We start from the raw sequence: 17954 nt of genomic DNA on the forward strand, positions 1-17954 counted from the left end.
GGGCAAAATATAGGTACTCCTTATGTTGATTAGTAGGTGTGTAAAACACAGCTTAGACACAGAAATGATAAATTAAAATAAGAAAGGGAAGAGATCCGGGAACCATAGCTAAAATATTAAAAAAAATAAGAGCTTGTTCAACAATACCTTTACTTGACATTTTCTATTTTTAGAAATATCAGGTCACGAGGCAACATTCTGCAAACTTGTTAAAACATTTGCAAAATTTCAATAATAGAAAATTTTCGTTTCCTAGTATTTTATGTTTTCTGTTTGCAAAGCTAGCACTGCTTAAGCTGCTGCCACCACAAATATTAATCCACCACAAATCAGCAACACCACCATTGTCGCTCAGCCCTATCATTACCACTGCCAATCTACCACCACCAGCCAGAGAACACCTCATCTATTGTGATTTTCATCGCCCAAACACAGAGACCACCAGTATCACCATCCAAAACCACAACCATAATTAGCACATTTTCCCAGTTTCATGCTGCTTTCCTTAATAATCTATTTAGTTACATGAAACAAGTTCATAACCTTGAGGTTTCAGCCCAGCAAATTTCATCAGTGTCATTCCTGTAGCGTCTTCCCTTTTTTGACAGTACCAGTTAGATTTTTTGCTAAAACTCAGCAGCAATTAGTTGAAATGGGACAGAACATACACGTATTCCAAAGGTAACTATCCACAAATCAATTTTCTTTCAAATTCACTTATCAACTTTATGGTATTAGATCAGATATCTAACAAGAACTTTCCTCGTAAACTAATAATATAGCAAAGATAATGCTTCTTCTAGAGGTGAATAAATTTAAGAAAGGTACATTGAAACGTAAAACAGAAGAAAAGATTTTTTTTTTTTAATTAATCACAATAGCCAAACATCAGAAACCCATTTGGATATTGATACATGCATAAAAAGGGAAAAAGACTAATTTTTCGAACAAGAGAGGCTGATGAACCTACACTAGTAACAGATTAAAATATAGTATGCTGTAACTAACCCGTATTTGTTTTATGTTCTTAAGCTCCTCTGCACCATATTGCTGGATATCCTCCTGTAGATATCGTCAAAAAAAGAAAAAAAGAGATTTCATGAAAAATACTGTTAATATATAATTAAGATGTGGAAATATTTTTCATTGATGGGAAAAGTAGTAAAATGATCAAGATCCAAGAACTTTAAATTATAACATGAAAGGAATTTTTCTCTTCAAGATAAATGTGCAAACTTTAATTGGCAAGGTGATGAAAAAAACCCATCTCCATTAGGTTACATAATAGCCGATGGTTAAATCTAACATGAGAAGTTAAGAACTAACCTCCTTTTGCTCCATGCTGTGCTTCTCACAATAAGCTTTGTGCTGTGACCTGCCACCAATTGTGCTCACATTCATGTAAAAACCAGCATCCCGGGCACAGGAAGGGTGAAAAGTGGTTTGGCAGTGTCCATAGCTGCACTGCATGGAACAAAAGGAACGGTTAATTCAGCCTAAAAGTTTCTAAGCAGTTTACTTGCACCCTCCATCAGAATAGCAGAAATAGAGAAAAATAGCAATAAACCTTTAAGCATGCACCAACATTCTGATGGCAGATACAGCATGAGTCAGCTCCTTTTGAAATGGTATCCTGACATACAATGCATATGGTAATTACTGCCACATGAAGATATTCAAAATCTAATACAAAGCAGTAAAGATACAAAAAATCTAATACAAAGCAGTAAAGATGTAAAAACCATCATGATAACTCAAGGGTTTCATTGTAAAATTCTTAACATAGACAAACAAAGCTCTTCAAAGTAAACAGGGAATATTTAAAAAATGAATAGACAGTGACAGACATATATTACCATTCCTTCTACCAGATTATCTTGAGCCCGTCTGAACCGTGACTCCAACAGCCACTATAACAACAAAGATTATAAGAAAAGGAATTTATTGGACTAAAGGACACAGGAAGATACGGTGTAATGAGAATGGGCGTGAAAGAAAAAATAATTTACCTCAGCACAAAAGGCATGAACCCATTGCCCATCTGATGATTTTCTGAAAGCACCAGTGGCACCACCACACAGACCACAACAAGTGATAATGCAGAATCTATCCCAACCATCTGTTTGATTTCTAGGGCTCCTAGGATGCAAGGACATCTCCTCACAAAGCTCACATTTCCAGGAGCCAATCGGATTTTTAAGCCTATGATAACAATCCAAATGAACAGCAACCTGCCACGCACATCAGAATTAAAACTAGATGAGCAAAATAAGAACAAGAAAGAGGCATGCACAATCATGGCCAATACCTTGCAGCTGGAACAGACAAAAATCCTGTTCAACACTGTCTCAGTTCTCATGCAGATGTCACAGGAAAGTGCATTTTCTTTAGCAAAATCTGGCATCTGGAAAATCCCAGAATGCTTATCTGGTGACACTTTCGCAACAGCTGATCTCGAGGATTCCTTTGTCCGTGGCACCAATGGTAAGTGTAGTCCAGCTCTCCCAGAGACACCACTGACTCTTAGAGGACTCTGTTGACAAGGAAATTAACAATTGCTAATGTATTATCTTAGATGTACTTACACGGCACCAACCAACAAGACAATGAAAGCTTGAACCTCTTGATTAGTAGAGATGATCCCCTCATTTGCATCTTTCCTTAGTGATGAATTCCTTGAAGAAGCTGCAACCGCAGCAGCAGCAGCCTCCAGTACAGCCTGAGCTTCTTTATGCCTTCTCTCTTTCCTTCCACGTTTCTTTGCTTCCCTAACTTCGCGAAGGAACTGGTTGACAAGAATTAGGTTCCATTTACGTCTATACACAGCATCCAGCTCTTGAGGCAGATTTTGGACTACCTTAAAAATTAGATCATCTGTAACATGAAATATTAACCAATATTCATCATGAGGGCTTATAACATATAAAGATAAAATTCAGTGCAGAGAAAAGATACAATATTACTATCAATATATACTTCGAAACAACCAATATCTAAAAGCCAGACTTCCTCTTTTGAGTTAATGAATTTTCTTTCACTCTAGTGCCATCTACACTGCTTGATACATGCTTAGATGAGAGAAATTTCTATAAAAAGATAAAAGCAAGGAGCTTGACCAAATCTATGCTTGACCGCAACAGCACTATCAAGTAGCCTAGCCTGTAAGTATAACAGTTCGCCCTCCACTTCATCTTCAGGGGTCAGTTCTAAGATCCCCATCATTTTGGCTTTTGAAAGCTGATCCATTTTTGCCACATCCGATGTATGACTCGTATTAGTGAGGGATGAAGATAAAGGTTGCTGATTACAGCAAGGATGAGCAACGATATTTGCTTCTGTAGAAATACAGAAATTTTTTGTTTCTCATTATGGTCTGCTAAACAACAATGATGCTTAGAATAATGAGGCATTAAAGAAGATAGTAAAATAACAATCATGTCCTTCATAGTAATGAGGATTTACCAGGAACTTTTTGAATAACATGGTTCTGCGCTTGTAACAACTTTTTGATGAATGGATGAACATGGGACGTGGAACATGATTCATCAAATCTGCATCACAACAAGAATATACAGATTTTAAAAATAAAATATCAAATATCTTAGTGCTTAAATGCCAACCACGTAAAATTGTAAATATATCACAAGCATCACTAGCACCATAGCAGAAAAGCATTCCAACAGTTATTTGCAAATCTCACTTGTTATCAGGTTTAGCAAAATCCATCACATCAACATTACAGTCAGGATGCTCCCAGCAACTTTTCTCCAATGCATTGGGCAAAACATCATTAGCCTCGTCAACTTGATGGATACCAGAATGAAAAGAGGACACCCCATCCACTGTAGTCTGATTCTCATGCGGTGCCTCAGACAGGCAATTGCTTTCCATTTTGACTGGATTTCCTGTCCATAGCATACTGTTAGAATCAAAAGTCCCCAAATAGAATTGACAAATGCTTGATTGAAACCACACAAAAGGTATAAGCCTAGATGATTCACCCAACATAAAATTGAACTTAAGAAAACAGCATCTAATTTTAAATGCAAACTTTACCCTACATAGAGTAGCTTCACCCTACATAGGGTCAGCTTTACAAAAACCAATTGAAGTTAAGGATTTAAAACAGTAGCTTTCAACCTATCAAGAACTCATTTGAATTGGTGATTTGTTCTTAAGTAAACCTTGGGCAAAAGAGAGCTGAGCCATAGAAACCTTGAAGACAAGTAGCAGAAAGTGAAACAAACCTCACTGCTTATACATTTTAAGCTCATGCAAAGAGGGGAGCACCATCAAAGACTAAACTAGAATTGGAAATATAGTCCAGACCAAGAGGAACGAGGTAATTGTTTACTAAAGTTCAATATTTACACACTTGGAAACCGTTTAGCCAGATGATGCTATAAATCATTTATGCCATGATTTATCTAAAGTCATTTATATAATGACCACTGTAACCTCTGTAGACATGGCTAGCCATGTACAGCACATCCTTACATATAAGCTCCCAATTACAAGATTCATTAATGCATAATCCATCTCTAGGCAACATTATGTTCCAATCTTCCCTACAGAAAGCTGCTTAAACCAATGTTGATTTGGAAAGGAAGTATTAAAAAAGGAGGGCCTAATGCACGAGGGTCCTGCCACTATAGGATCTGAGGAGGGTCAAATTTAGGCAGCCTTACCCTGTGTGTGGAGAAGCTATGTAAGTGTTTTGAAACCATGAAACTCAGGTCATAATGGAACAACTGTTACACCAAGGCTTGCTCTATTGTAAAGGAAGCAGTACTAAGTGTCATATACCAGAAGCAGACACCATGAAACCTTACTTAAAAAGCTACCAGTTTAATGCCATGCCATAAATATAAGCTAACAGATTTTGGCATGTATACAATGCATGATCTAAAGATTCTGGACCATATTGTATTATGATAGAATTTTATTTGCTCTACGAAACTACACCTTATAATACAAATTATACATCTTCAAAGCTGCATGCTCTTCGGTGTTAAAGTGCGAATAAGGCCCCTTTAACCCGTGTATTCCACTTCAGACCACCTCTTAGCAACTCCTTTTATCTTAAAGACAAATGGGCAGTTTAAAAAGCAAGCAGAGCTACTTTTTCCATTTAACTTGGAGTAAACTATTTCACCTTATAGGATGGATTTGCTTACTTCTGACTATGGTAGCTCGGAAGTAAGTTAAGCCATTTACTCCAGGCTAACTCACTCCACACCAAAAAGGGCCCAAGGAACCAGAAATTGTACTAACTAAATGCCAGCTACTTTATTTTTTTATTAAGAGATATATAAATGGCTTTCTAACATAGTATATGTATAAATAGATGAAGCAGGAGGCTAAGCTAAATGGGATCCAAACTCAAATGCTAAATGCATATGGTCATTCATATAACAAAATCATGTACTGTTGCCGTACCAAAAACACATCAACTTCACTGCCAATGCAGTATCAATTTACTGTTCTTTCTGTCAATTATGCAGTATGCAAATAAATGGATGAAAAAAATATGCAGGAGACTAAGTGAAATGGATGTAAACTCAAATGCATGACCACCAAAGCAAATGGTCATTCATATGACAAAATCATATAACATTGCTGTACCAACAATAAACCAATTGTACTAGCAATGCAATATCAATTTACTATTCTTTCTATCAATTCTGACTATGATCAAAACCATTATAAAATCAAACTAGTGCACACTTGGAATTTTTTTATCCTTGCATAATGCATGTCCACCTATCAGAAATGGTCTACACTGAAGTTTCTATCATTGCCCCATTGATTAAATAAAAAACAAAGTTGCATCGACAAGACTTAGTTAACAAAATCAGAATTTGAAGCAGGTGCAGGTGTGAAGCAATTTTTGTAGAAATATCTGATGTAATAAAGCCCTAAGCAAGAAAGTGAAAATTTGAATTTCTTAGGAGTTTCTAAAGCATGTGAGTAACTCATGGATTTGACATGCTATTTTTAATATCTCTATATGTGTTGACCCTTTTGGTCGCTTGGACATGTCACCATAGACCCTGCTTTGGGGCGTCCTGCTAAGTCAACAAAGCATGTCCAACATTCGGCACTCTTTTTGAGGTGTCATGTAAGGAACTTTTAGTTCTAATTGCGGGAGACTTTAAGTGAAGTGTCCTTATGTTTTTAAATAAATTTATCAAGATTATATGGACATTTTAAGCAAAATGTTTTTAGATAAAGTTATCAAGATTTTATGGAAATTTTAAGCAAAGGGTTATTATGCTTTTAGAATGAAATTATCCCAATTTTAAGAACATTTTAAGTGAGATGACATTGTGTTCTAAATGTGAATGTATCATAATTAATTATCAACTGAGCATCGTGATACATCTTAAGTAACTTCAAATGAACCTAATGAATAAATTAAACAACTTGCAAACTCATGGTTATTCCATTAATTTGTTTGTTAGTAGCATCTTTAAATCTCCTTCCCCATTGAAGTTTCTCTATCTTTAAATAAGCATCAAAATACACAAGTGTGCATGTGTATGCATATGCATGCTGTGGCCCCCATGCCTAGATTTTTGGAGGATGTCATGTCCAACACCTGAGGACACTTAAAGACACTTGGCAGTTATTCCATGTTTCCAGATAATCCTAATCAAGGTTAAAGTTTCTAGCTACTACTTTCAAACCTACATGGTCACAAGTTACCCAAAAATTTGGCATAAGTGCCAAACCAAATACATAGTACTCCTAAAAGCAAGTAGTGGAACTGTTTGGTCATCTATGGTGTAATGTCTGAAATGCCCACTCCTCCCTTGCAAATAGACACACTTAACTAGCATAAATAATAAAAGCAATTGATGCACTAACTCTTTCTGCCATTTATTCATATTCATTATACCATTACAAATACTTAATTTATTATAAATAGATATCAATGCTAATAAAAATACGATGTTTATAATATAAACATACGCACACACATGCATATATCTATATAGATCAAGGTCTACTGTGCCGGTACCGGGCACTGTACCGGTTAGCCGGCGGCACGAGTCGGTATGGGCCGTGTCGGGCCCGTACCGAGATAGAAAACCAACCAGAGCCGGAGAAGGAGAAGAAAAAGAGAGAGCGAGCAGGGGAGGGAGGGAGAAAGAGCACTCTTGCATACAACATTAACCACTAGACTGCAACATTAAATAAAAACAACAAAAAATTTTCTAGCTACATGGATGCACTCTCGCACCTCTTATCCTTTTTTACATTTAACTTTTGCACATCAAACTTTCAAATGCATTTAATTCTGATAATTGTATCTCAATAGTTTGCAACTTTTGAACTTCTTTGTTCATTGTGATGCCTCCAAGGAACTTTTATATATTCCCTCTTATATTTTATTGACCATGTGTGTCCCACAAAGCCACAGGCAAGCAGAACCAGATCCCCTCTCCATCATGCTTGAAACACCAAACCAATGAGACTCAAAAATACTCATAATTATTGAGTGAGATCATTGCATCCCCCTCAACTTCGCACTCTCTCCTCGAACTCCTAAGTCTTGCATCTCCCATCCTCCTCGTGGGTGCTTCTCTAGCTTTGACCCAGCACTTGGTGATCAAAGAGGTATTCAGATGATCAGACGAATATTTGAGAGATTTTTTGATCCTTCACTACAAATATTAGTTATTTCAATTCTTATTTAGTTGTTAATCAAAGTATTTTCTACTTTTTTCCTTAAATGTATTATGTTGCTTGTTTGAGGCATAGAAGCACAAGGTTGATGCTAATGGAGGGAGATCTTCAAGTGATGGCCAAGTATTGTCGCTAACGATCTCCGAATCGCTAATGTGGGTGGTGCCCATCGATCTGCAAGAGAACGAAAAGGTCAAAGAACTCGTTGGAGCTTTTCTCCCGCTGGGCTCTCCAATGCTTAAGTGAGGATGAGTGTTTTGGAGTGGGAACAAAGGAGAAATCAGAGAGACAGAATATCGTTCAGCTAGGGTTTTAGCCGATTACCTTTCATAGAGAGTCTCTGGATCTATTTATAGCTAAGGGATACGAGATCCTTAGAGACCGCATTCCAACTCAGCTAAAACCATTTCATGGAGGGTCTTTGGATCTATTTATAGCTAAGAATATTGTCTTCTTTGTCTTCCCTTTTCGTTAGGTCATCCCCTCTACAGCCTGCACCCATAAGAAGTAGGGAGGATGAGTTGGGGAGAGTTAGTCTCTCCAAGGCCGACCTCAACAAGATTTGGAGGACTTACAACATCCCTACCTTAGTGAGACTTAGATTGCCTTCCCTTGACAAGGGGGTCTTCGAGCAGAGGGCATACCATCTGCTGCCGTATGAGGACACCCTTAAGGAAGGGTTTAGAATCCCTATACGGCCATTTATTGTGGAGTTGCTAGGTTCTTAAGGTCTAGCCCCCACATAGCTCGTCCCTAACTGTTGGGGGACGATTGTGGGTTTCAATTGTTCCTTTTCTTTCCATAGTTGTAGGCTTAGTGTAGATATTTTTAGATCTCTTTTTAGTTTGAAAAAGCACCCCGCTGAGGCTGGGTGATGGTACCAGACTTCAAGGAAAGGTGTCAAATTTTTACCTGATAATCCTTCATCCATCCATGGATGGGAGGACCGATTTTTTATGGCCATTTCTCCTTTTAGCCTATGGTCTGTTTCAACTAGTTAAAGATCCATGATCGGCAAGCCCGACAAGATGTGCGTATTGGAGTGCTGGGAGGAGAAAACTATCAAGACTGTGGACCAACTGAGGGTGTTAAGGCCCGAGCAACTCTTTTCAACAAAGCTGGCTTCGCTAACCTTGGTCTTCAGGTAAACCACCATCAGTCTAATTTTTCACTTTATTTAGCTTCTTACCTCGGATTGTGATATCTTACCAAGCTGAATTTTGTTGCAAAGATCAAGATGACCCCACAAAGGGAGACTTTGATGAAGGTTGCCCATGAGGCCAGGAAGAGAGCGGCGGAAGGCACCTTGGCCAAGCCTTCTTTTAAGGACTACAGCTGCTTCCTCCTGCACCTCAAGAGGAGCGACGACCTGAACCACATCATGCTCAACTACAAGATGTCCAAGTTCAGGTGGTCCACCGCCCGCAAGGAGAGCATGTCAAATTCTTTTGATGCCAACCTTGTCTACCGACTAAGGGTTGACCCCCGAGCTCAAAGTCTGGGGGTGTCGGCAGGTGAGGCTTCTAGGTCCAAGGCTCGCCGTGAAGAGGCTTGCTACAAAAGGGCCTCGGGATCTCAAGAGTCTAGCCAAGGTCCGAGGTCTAAGCTCCAAGGTGCCAAAGCCAAGCTCGAGGGCCTTGAAGGCCAAGTGGATCAACTTGGCGGCCGAAGGGTCTATCTTATCTGATGCTAAGATGGTTGGCACCATCTGTCAGATCAGCTTTGTGTCTGGGACCAAGCCAAGCTATGGGAGATGAAGATACCTCAGCCAAGGATCTTCACAACTCATGCGTCTATGGTGGTAAGTGCTGATCCCCTTTGTTTTTCTATTGCCTGAGTGACTGAGGTCGGAATAATCTGACAACATCAAGGCTCTCCAAGATCGCCTATAGAGTGTGAGCCCTCAGCAATGAGGCCTACGTCAAGACGAAGACGGTGAAGAAAGAGGCCAAGGAGGCCAATGGAGGGCCAAAGATTCCATGAAGAAGGCCGAGGCCACTACAGTAGTACAAGAGACAAAGGAATGAGGGGAAGCAGCATCAAACCCGCATCGAAGAGGCGAAGCAGGTGATGGAGAACCAGCACATTGGACGCCTTGAGAGAGTGGCCTTTTGCCTGAAGAGAAGCCTAAAGGCTGCCAAAGAGAAAATGAAGGCCCTTGAGGCCAAGATGGGCGAACAAGGCTAAGTAGGCAGTCCTCAAGTATAAGGGCTTGGGAGAGTTTGAAGACAAACTCACACGGACTAGGAGTGACTCCTACATGGTGGGTTTCATGTTCTGCCGCGAGTAGGTTAAAGTCTTTCCCCCAAGGGTCGGCTCTCAACCTCTTGGACCCCTGTCACGATCTTGAGGCGCTAAGGCAAGGGCTCTAGCAGCCCACACACACCCAAGGAGTGGCCTCTGGAGGAGCCGACTGCCACCACGGAAGGGCAGGCTGTGGTGGAGTTTGCCACCGAGAAGCCTATTGCCGAGGACCCAACTACTAAAGGACCGGTCGTTGGGGAGTCAGCTACTCAAGGAGTCCACTACACTAGTGGTGACTAAGGAGCCAGCATCAATGCCAGCTACTAAAGTGGTGGAAGTCCCTGGCGATGGAGCCATCGAAGACAAGCCATTTGCCTCCTGCACTTTCACTTATTTTTTGTTGATGTAATCTCTAGCCCTTGGACCAACCTCCTGCTTTTTGCAATAGAGATCTTTTTAATTATTAATGGAGTTAGCATTTTTTTATGCATGCATGTGCTTCGTTTTTTTTCTTTTGTTGATGAACAATTGAAAATAATTGCTGAGTAGCAGGTCTATGTAACCAAGCAAGAATACTTATATTTAGGCACATCTTTGTTCGGGTTAGTTCCTTAGCACGAGCTTGCACTAACTAAGTTTTTTAAGTCATCGTGCTTGATGAAGCTTTAAGCTTGGTCATGGTTTGAGACTTGCTTTGATCGTTGCACTTTTATTACCACCATGATGGTCATTATGCCGCCTTATGCCTTTAGGTAGGTCTTTGGTTTTGCTCGCTAGGTAATCAGGCTAAGAAGGGCCGAGATAGGTAGTCTTGCTGCACTATGGTTGATGGCTACGTTGGAGATGGATCTCCTCAAACACCAAATCCTGAGGGGGCAAAGTTGACCAAACAAGAGTGCCACTATGGTCGATGGCTACGATGGAGACGTACATCCTCAAACCCCAAACCTTGTCAAATGGTAAAGTTGGCCCGACCAAAATTTTCATCCGTGGTTAGATGGGCTACCACTTTGGTTGATGGCTACAATAGAGATGAATCTCCTTGGACCTCAAATCCTTGGGCGATGAAGTTGGTTTAACCATAGTTTTTTGCCTTAGAAGGCATAGCTCGTCGTTGATGGCTACAATGGAGATGGATCTCCTCGAACCCCAAGCCCTGAGAGTGGGCAAGTTGGCCCAACCAGAGTACCACTATAGTTGACGGTTGCGAAAGAGACATATCTCCTCAAACTACAAACTCTTAATAGTGGCAAAGTTGGCTCAACCATAGTTTTCGGCCATGCGTAGCTGGATCACCACTCTAGTTTATGCTGAGATTGAAACAAATCTCTTTGGACCCCAAACCCTCAAGCGGCAAAGTTGGCCCAACTAGAGCTTTGTTCTTCGGGGCAATCGTGCTACCTTGGCGATCAGTGGTTGCGAGAGTCAGACATTCCTCATTCCCCATGCTCCTTAGAGTGGCAAAGTTTGCCCAATCTTCTCCACTTCACAAAATTTTCAAACTACGAGAAATGAAAAGAATTGTTCTTTTTCTTTCATTAATGAGATGAAGTGGAGAATTTACAACTATGAAATGAGCAACAAGTTTTTAGTCATAGTAAATCCTTAGATTTCTAGAGTTCAACATTTGAGGTAGCGGTATTCCATCGAGATGCTCCAACCGGTACATTCCAAGATACACTTCCTTTGCAACTCTATAGGATCTTTCCAGTTCGGTGTAAGCTTTCCTGATCCTTCCCTTGTTGTGTTTTCTCAACACGAGATGCCTAAGTCAGAAGCGTCGCTCCTTCACCCTGGAGTTGTAGTATCTAGCCACCCTCAGCTAGTACGCAACCATGTAGATCCAAGCACATTCTTAGACTTCTTCGACGAGGTCCAGTTTAGCTCTTAGTTCTTCCTGGTTTTGCTATTCATCATAATGCTCCACCATATGAGTCAGCAACCCGATTTCTATCGGTACCACAACTTCTACCTCGAATGCAAGGTTAAAGGGTGTTCTCTAGTTGGAGTTCGGCTAGTAGTGCAATACGCCCACAGAATGCTTGAGTGCTTATTCACCTAAAGCCCCTTAGCCTCATCAAGCTGAATCTTCAAGCTCTACAAAATTGTTCTGTTCGTCACCTCGGCTTGGTTGTTGGTCTGTGGGTAGGCGATCGAGGTAAACCTATGCTCGATATCAAGTTTCTTGCAAGTCTCTGAAGTGGGTGTTGTCAAACTGTTTCCCATTACTGGACACCAACACTTGCAGAATGCCAAATTTGCAGGTGATGGACCTTCAGACAAAGTCCCCTGCATTCTTCTCTGTGATCCAAGCCAAGGGCTCCACTTCAATCCACTTAGTAAAGTAGTCGATCGCCGCAATCAAGAATTAGAAGTCTAGCGGCCAAAAAAGGACCCAGGATGTCCATGCCCTATTGAGCACAAGGCCATGGGATGCTGATAGGGGTCAACTCGGTGGCAGGCCAATATGGGATACTTGAGAATCTTTGACATCTGTCACATTTTTTGGTGAACTCAACAGCAACTTTCCTTAAGATGGGCCAAAAATAATTGTGCCTTATCACTTTGTAAACTAGTGCTCCGTCTCCCACATGATTGCCACAAATTCTTACATGTATCCCTTGCAAGACGTAGTCTGCTTCATTTGACTTGAGATACCTCGATTATGGTAAAGTACAGATCTCTTGTTGAGGCTCCCATTGAGGGTGTCCCAAGCAGTTTAAAGTTTGATCCTTCTGGCTTCTCTTTTGTTCGAAGAAGGCTTTCGTCCTAAAGGTAGCTAATCAGGGGATCCATCTAACTCGACTCATTGTCCATCTGCATCATGGATTTATTCCCTTCTTCAATGCTTCAGCTCGACTCATTGTCGAGCTGGCTAACTTTGACAACGAGTCTGCCTTGCTGTTCTCGAACCTTAGTATATGATGGATCTCGAAATGGTTCAAGACGGAGATGAGCTACCACACGTTGTCTAAATAGTGAACCATCATTTCTTCTTTGGCTTCATAATCCCCTCGAAGTTGGCTCACCACGAGCTAGAAGTAGCCATACATTCTGAGTTGATCCACCCAAAGTTCAAAGAGGGCGGGGTAACCAGGCTAAAGCAGCCTCTTGCTAGCGCTTACCCTGATGTGTCGATGTACCAAAAATACCCCAAGAGGTCCAGCAGCTGATGACAGCAGCTGATGAAGAAACACTTCATTGATTTCAAAGAAGCAAAAGAGAGGGCTTCCAGAGCTCGATAAGCCAAGACCGCCTCCATGACCAGCTTGCATTGTAAGCAACGATGCTAAGATGAATTCAAAGCAATGGGCAGAATGTAACATCCTGCTCTCACATCCAGCAGATCAAGCAAGGGGTCAGTGAGGATCAAATCGTCATATGATTCCATGTCCGAGACATCCTCCCAACGATTTGATCAAGAGATACTCGGACGAAGCAGCCACGCTACCCGATCTAGCCAGACAAGAAGGTATGGTCGACGATCGCAACGGAGCCAACCAGAGCGGGATGGGACAAGAAAAAAGCAACTAAGAAAAAGGCAAAGGCAAAGGCAAGACCCCATTGGAGAGAGTGGAGTTGTCAAATTCACATACCAGGGAGCCCTCATGCTCACGATCACATAGGAGTAGTAGTGATGATGCAACCGGTAGCCAAAAAGGAGGTCAGACCGTCATAACCCTAGGGTGGGATTTGATTCACCGAAGAGTCACATTTCACTTGCACCATGCAGGATAGGGACCACGATGCACGACCAAGAAATCGCAAAAATACAATCGCATATAGAAGACGAGATCCTTGAGGTCGTGGTAGATACAAAGCTACTGCAGATGACAGCATGTGGGGTAGGATCCCTTAATGTATCAGGTTCAAAATCCTATAGGGGATCCTATGGATATGATGTCGGCTACTTTCCTTATGGATATGGTGCTTCAGACACGTCACCCTCTAGTAGCTACTATCCTACACAACGTAAAGCACCTTATGGGTTGGAATTTGTTGTTGCCATATTCAGATGGATCGCTCCATAGCCGTAGTATCAGGCAAATGACTCCTCCCAGAGTAACCATCACCCACAACATGTACATGGACTATTTGGATTACATACCTTATGGCAGCCCTACAAGCTTATAGGAGCGAGAGGCCACTCCAACATCTATGAGATACATAGCCACTCAACGAGATTTTAGATGGTATGCATGTTGTACTTTAAATATAGATAACTAATTAAATTATTATATATTTTTTAGTTTACTAATTGATTTTAGGATATTTCATATTGCTTCTCCTAACGTGCGAAGCTAGACTTGCCTAAAACATCACATTAGAATTTTAACCCTCATAAAAACATCAAATTAGGATTTTAAACCTAATAAAAACATTAAGAAACATCAAGAAACATCAAATTAGACTTAAATCATTCAAAAAACAAAATAATTGTTAAAAACATCAAATTAGACTTAATTTTCATTGTTCTTCATTAAATGCTAAAAATTCAAAAAAATAACAAATAAAAAAATGGAGTACCGGTTTGGAACCAACACACCACACCATACCATGTGTCAGTACGGTACCGATCCGGTAACTAACCACTACAGGGCACGGTACCGATTCAGTATATCTTGGTCAAAAGTCTTATGAGAGTGGGAAAAATAAACATCTTATGGTTATTATCCATTGACAAAGTTTAATTTATCCAAATCAATTATGATCTAGGAAGCATGAAATTGTTCACATCATCCCATAAAAAGACTTTAATTTCAGGTCTTGTGCACAACATCTTTTGCTAAGTTGACGCAGGTGGTTTAGGATAATTGTTATGGTTTCTTATAGTATATGTATAGATCTGTCATGTAGATGCAATCTATTACAATTGCTATAGTTTCATAAAACCAAGGTCAAGTCCTACATATTCATAAAGAGTAAGCCATTGTCCAGCACATTTGCCTAAATTTCTTCACACTCTTGCAACTCTTTCCATGGCCTTCTATTTTATTGGTTCTATTCCTTCTATTTTTCCTTTTCCTATTAAGCACTTGATGAAGAAAAAACTTTCCTGAATCAAAATCTTCATTTTAAGAGATGTGAATCTTTTTAAGTCCAGAAAATGAAAATGTTGATTACTTCTAGAAATCGAGCAAAACTTCACATGATTCAAGATTCAATTATTATTTTTTGAATGATAATTAGGCTTATCACTGCCATTTAATATCATGTTCTTAAGGAATTTGTTTGCTTATAGTTGGAGGAATGGGATAGGTTGAGAAGTTTCTCAGCTACTTATCCATGTCAAATTAACCTAAATCCCATGTCACCTTTGATTAGGGAGGGGTGTATTTAGTGTTTTAGAATATGGGCTCCTATCCATTATGTAGCTATTAAGAAGGAAAAACAAATGCAAGTGCAGCCCAACTGAAAAGAAAAAGTTCTCGATGTTCGTGTGGACATACACCACAAATATCCAATAATACAAAATTGCCAAACACCGCCTCAAAAAGATATCACAACAAAATATAAATGTGTAAAATTAAGTTGACTACAAATTGAAGTCAACTACTTGGCAGAACTTTATAGAGAATAATCAAAAGCTAAAATTCAAGCCCTATACTTTCCTGAATAAAAAAAAGATGCAACATTTTTTTGGATTCTCTAGACATTTTAGGCTGATATTGTTTAGCACCTGGTACAATTAACAAAGAAACATAACTAGCAAAAAAGAATCCTTAACAAATAACTCCAAAGCTGTGTCGAGGATAGATACTTTTTGTTGATTATACAACACTCTAATTTTAGGGAATCCAATCCTCTCCATCCTTGAATTAACTGGAGAGCCCAATTACTCATCCAAGACCAACCATAAAAGCAAGGCCCATTGATCAAACTAAGATAACACAACCTTGAAATCTTCTACTCAGGACCATACACCTGATCCAAAATTTTGCCGCTACTCTGGTATAGAACAATCCATCAATGGCCAATCTATAATATTTGAAAGATTTGAATTTGAGAACAAATTCATCTGAAATTTCAGCATGACATGCAGAAATCTAGATGCAAGAAAGAGAATGTGTAGTGCTCCAGAGAAGCCTTTAAGTCTCAAACAATCAATAACCAGATGAAAGTCACAGAAGAGAATAAATTTAGAAGGAAGAAAAACAAGAAAATCTAGAAATTTTATTCAATTCATTGTAATACTACATACATCCAGCCTTATTCCTCCTTTTAACCCTATCTTTGGATTGAGAAATTCAAAGACAAGAGAAAGAGAGTAAAGAGCTGAAATATCTTGTTTGGATGATAAAATCATAGAGAGTAGAAGAGATATGGAGAGAAAAGGTTTCACTGCAAGCAACTTTTATATCTATTCAAAAATGGGGAGATTCGGAGAGGACATACCATACATGCATGTTTCTCAATTTCCTCTTTTGCCAAAATAGTCTTTTTCCTTTTTTTCTTCTCTTCATGTAAATACTAACAAGATGATAGAGAGTGAGAGAGAGGGTCATTTGCTCTTTTTCTCTTCACTCCTCTCCTCCACATATATCTCTTCTCCATATCATAAAAAAGCCCTAAATTAATTTTTCGGACAATTGGACTAATCATAAATCCTACACTGAAAATAAAGGAAATTAAAAAAATAGCCTTTAATAGGATAAGAAAGAAACAGATGGACTGTGGGACTGGCAGCTCCTAATTCCTTCTCTTCTTTCCTACCTTTCTGTTCTTTCCTTCTTTCTTTTCTTCTCTTCTTTATTTTTATATTTTTCCTTCCTTTTTTTCCTAAGTTTCCTCACTTGTTTTCTTCCATTCTTACTTTTTGACCACCTTAAAGGAAACAAATTTAAGTAGTCTACTATATCACTTGCTGATTGGACTCTATCAAGGTCCCCATCCCCACCATAAAAAAAAGGAGAATAGTCAAGGTCTGCGGAACAATCCCAAACTGCCCAGTTTGGGGAGTTCCGAGCCGTACCGGCAGCAGACCGAGGCAGTTCCGGCATTGAAAACAAGACGTCGTCGCCGGAGGGAGACAAGAAGAAAAAAGAGCGGGGGGGGGGGGGGGGGGGGGGGGGAGGAAAGAAAAGGGAGAGGAAGGAAGAGAGGCCAGCCGGGGCCGGTTGGCTAAAGCCGAGGAGCCTCCGCACGGAGAAGGCGAAGGCCAGGGAGCGACTTCAACTTAAAAAATGCAAAAATAAAAGAGCCCCCCTTCGGGCCCCTTTTTCGCACAAAACAAGGGACTGAAGGCGGAGCCCTACCTCTACGTCTCCCCGGCCTCCGCATCCTTTGCACATAGACTCCTCGGCCGGCCTCTCTTCCTTCCTCTTCCTCTCCCTCCCTCCCCTGCTCTCTTTTTCTCTCTCATTCTTCCTCTTCCGTCTCTTCTACTACGTCAGTATGGGCCTGACACGGCACGACGCGGGCCCGTACCGACTCGTCCTACCGAAAAACCGATACGGTGCCCGATACCGGTTCCGCCGACATTGAGAATAGTAGAAAGCAAGGTCTGTCATATCGACCTTACCCACATATCGGTGGGCACCGATACCAGCTCGGTACCGATTCGGTACCGGTGCCGAACCGGCCAAGAAAACTCCATGAAGCGAACGTGCAGCCGAGGGAAAAAAAACCAACGCGCAGACGCACGCGCGGAGGTCCGCGTTAAATGCCACTCTGTAGCATTTAATGCCCCCCGCGTGGGCATGCTGCCCTGCGCGGGGAACCGCGCAGGCAACCGTGTGCGCTGCCTCGCGCGAACGCAATTCCCAGCACAGGGAACCGCGGGCGAGCGCGGGGTACTGCGCGCGGACTTTTTTTTCTTTTCTTTTTCTCTTTTTCTCTTCCTTTCCTTCCTCCTTCCCGAACCTTCTCTCCTTCTCGCCTTTCTTCTCCGCTCTCCTCTCTTATCCTCTCTTTTCCCCCTTCTCCCGTGAGCAAGGAAGGAAGGAACTGACCAGGAGGGGAGTGATCCCCGTCGCCGTCTTCGGGGTGCTCGGGAGGTGGTCGGCCCGAGGCTAGGT

At 40.8% G+C, this 17954-nt stretch overlaps 1 protein-coding gene across 6 annotated transcripts in view; it reads right to left on the reverse strand.

Moving 5' to 3' along the window:
* LOC103696526 overlaps positions 1–17954 on the reverse strand; it is a 39290-nt gene that overhangs the window by 8370 nt on the left and 12966 nt on the right. For 4 of the 6 annotated variants that reach the window (XM_039127377.1, XM_026800929.2, XM_026800928.2 and 1 more), the window contains exons 7-16: positions 3701–3905; positions 3463–3551; positions 3117–3335; positions 2621–2874; positions 2309–2533; positions 2010–2231; positions 1857–1910; positions 1568–1633; positions 1327–1464; positions 1009–1062 (exon numbers count right to left, since the gene is read on the reverse strand). In XM_039127377.1, the coding sequence (XP_038983305.1) occupies positions 1009–1062; positions 1327–1464; positions 1568–1633; positions 1857–1910; positions 2010–2231; positions 2309–2533; positions 2621–2874; positions 3117–3335; positions 3463–3551; positions 3701–3905 (1526 nt within the window). The remainder of the gene's footprint in view (positions 1–1008; positions 1063–1326; positions 1465–1567; positions 1634–1856; positions 1911–2009; positions 2232–2308; positions 2534–2620; positions 2875–3116; positions 3336–3462; positions 3552–3700; positions 3906–17954) is intronic. The other 2 variants (XM_026800932.2, XM_026800931.2) reach the window with 2 other exon arrangements.

Source organism: Phoenix dactylifera, chromosome 6, assembly GCF_009389715.1.
Source record: "Phoenix dactylifera cultivar Barhee BC4 chromosome 6, palm_55x_up_171113_PBpolish2nd_filt_p, whole genome shotgun sequence".
In the NCBI taxonomy this organism is placed as follows: domain Eukaryota; kingdom Viridiplantae; phylum Streptophyta; class Magnoliopsida; order Arecales; family Arecaceae; genus Phoenix; species Phoenix dactylifera.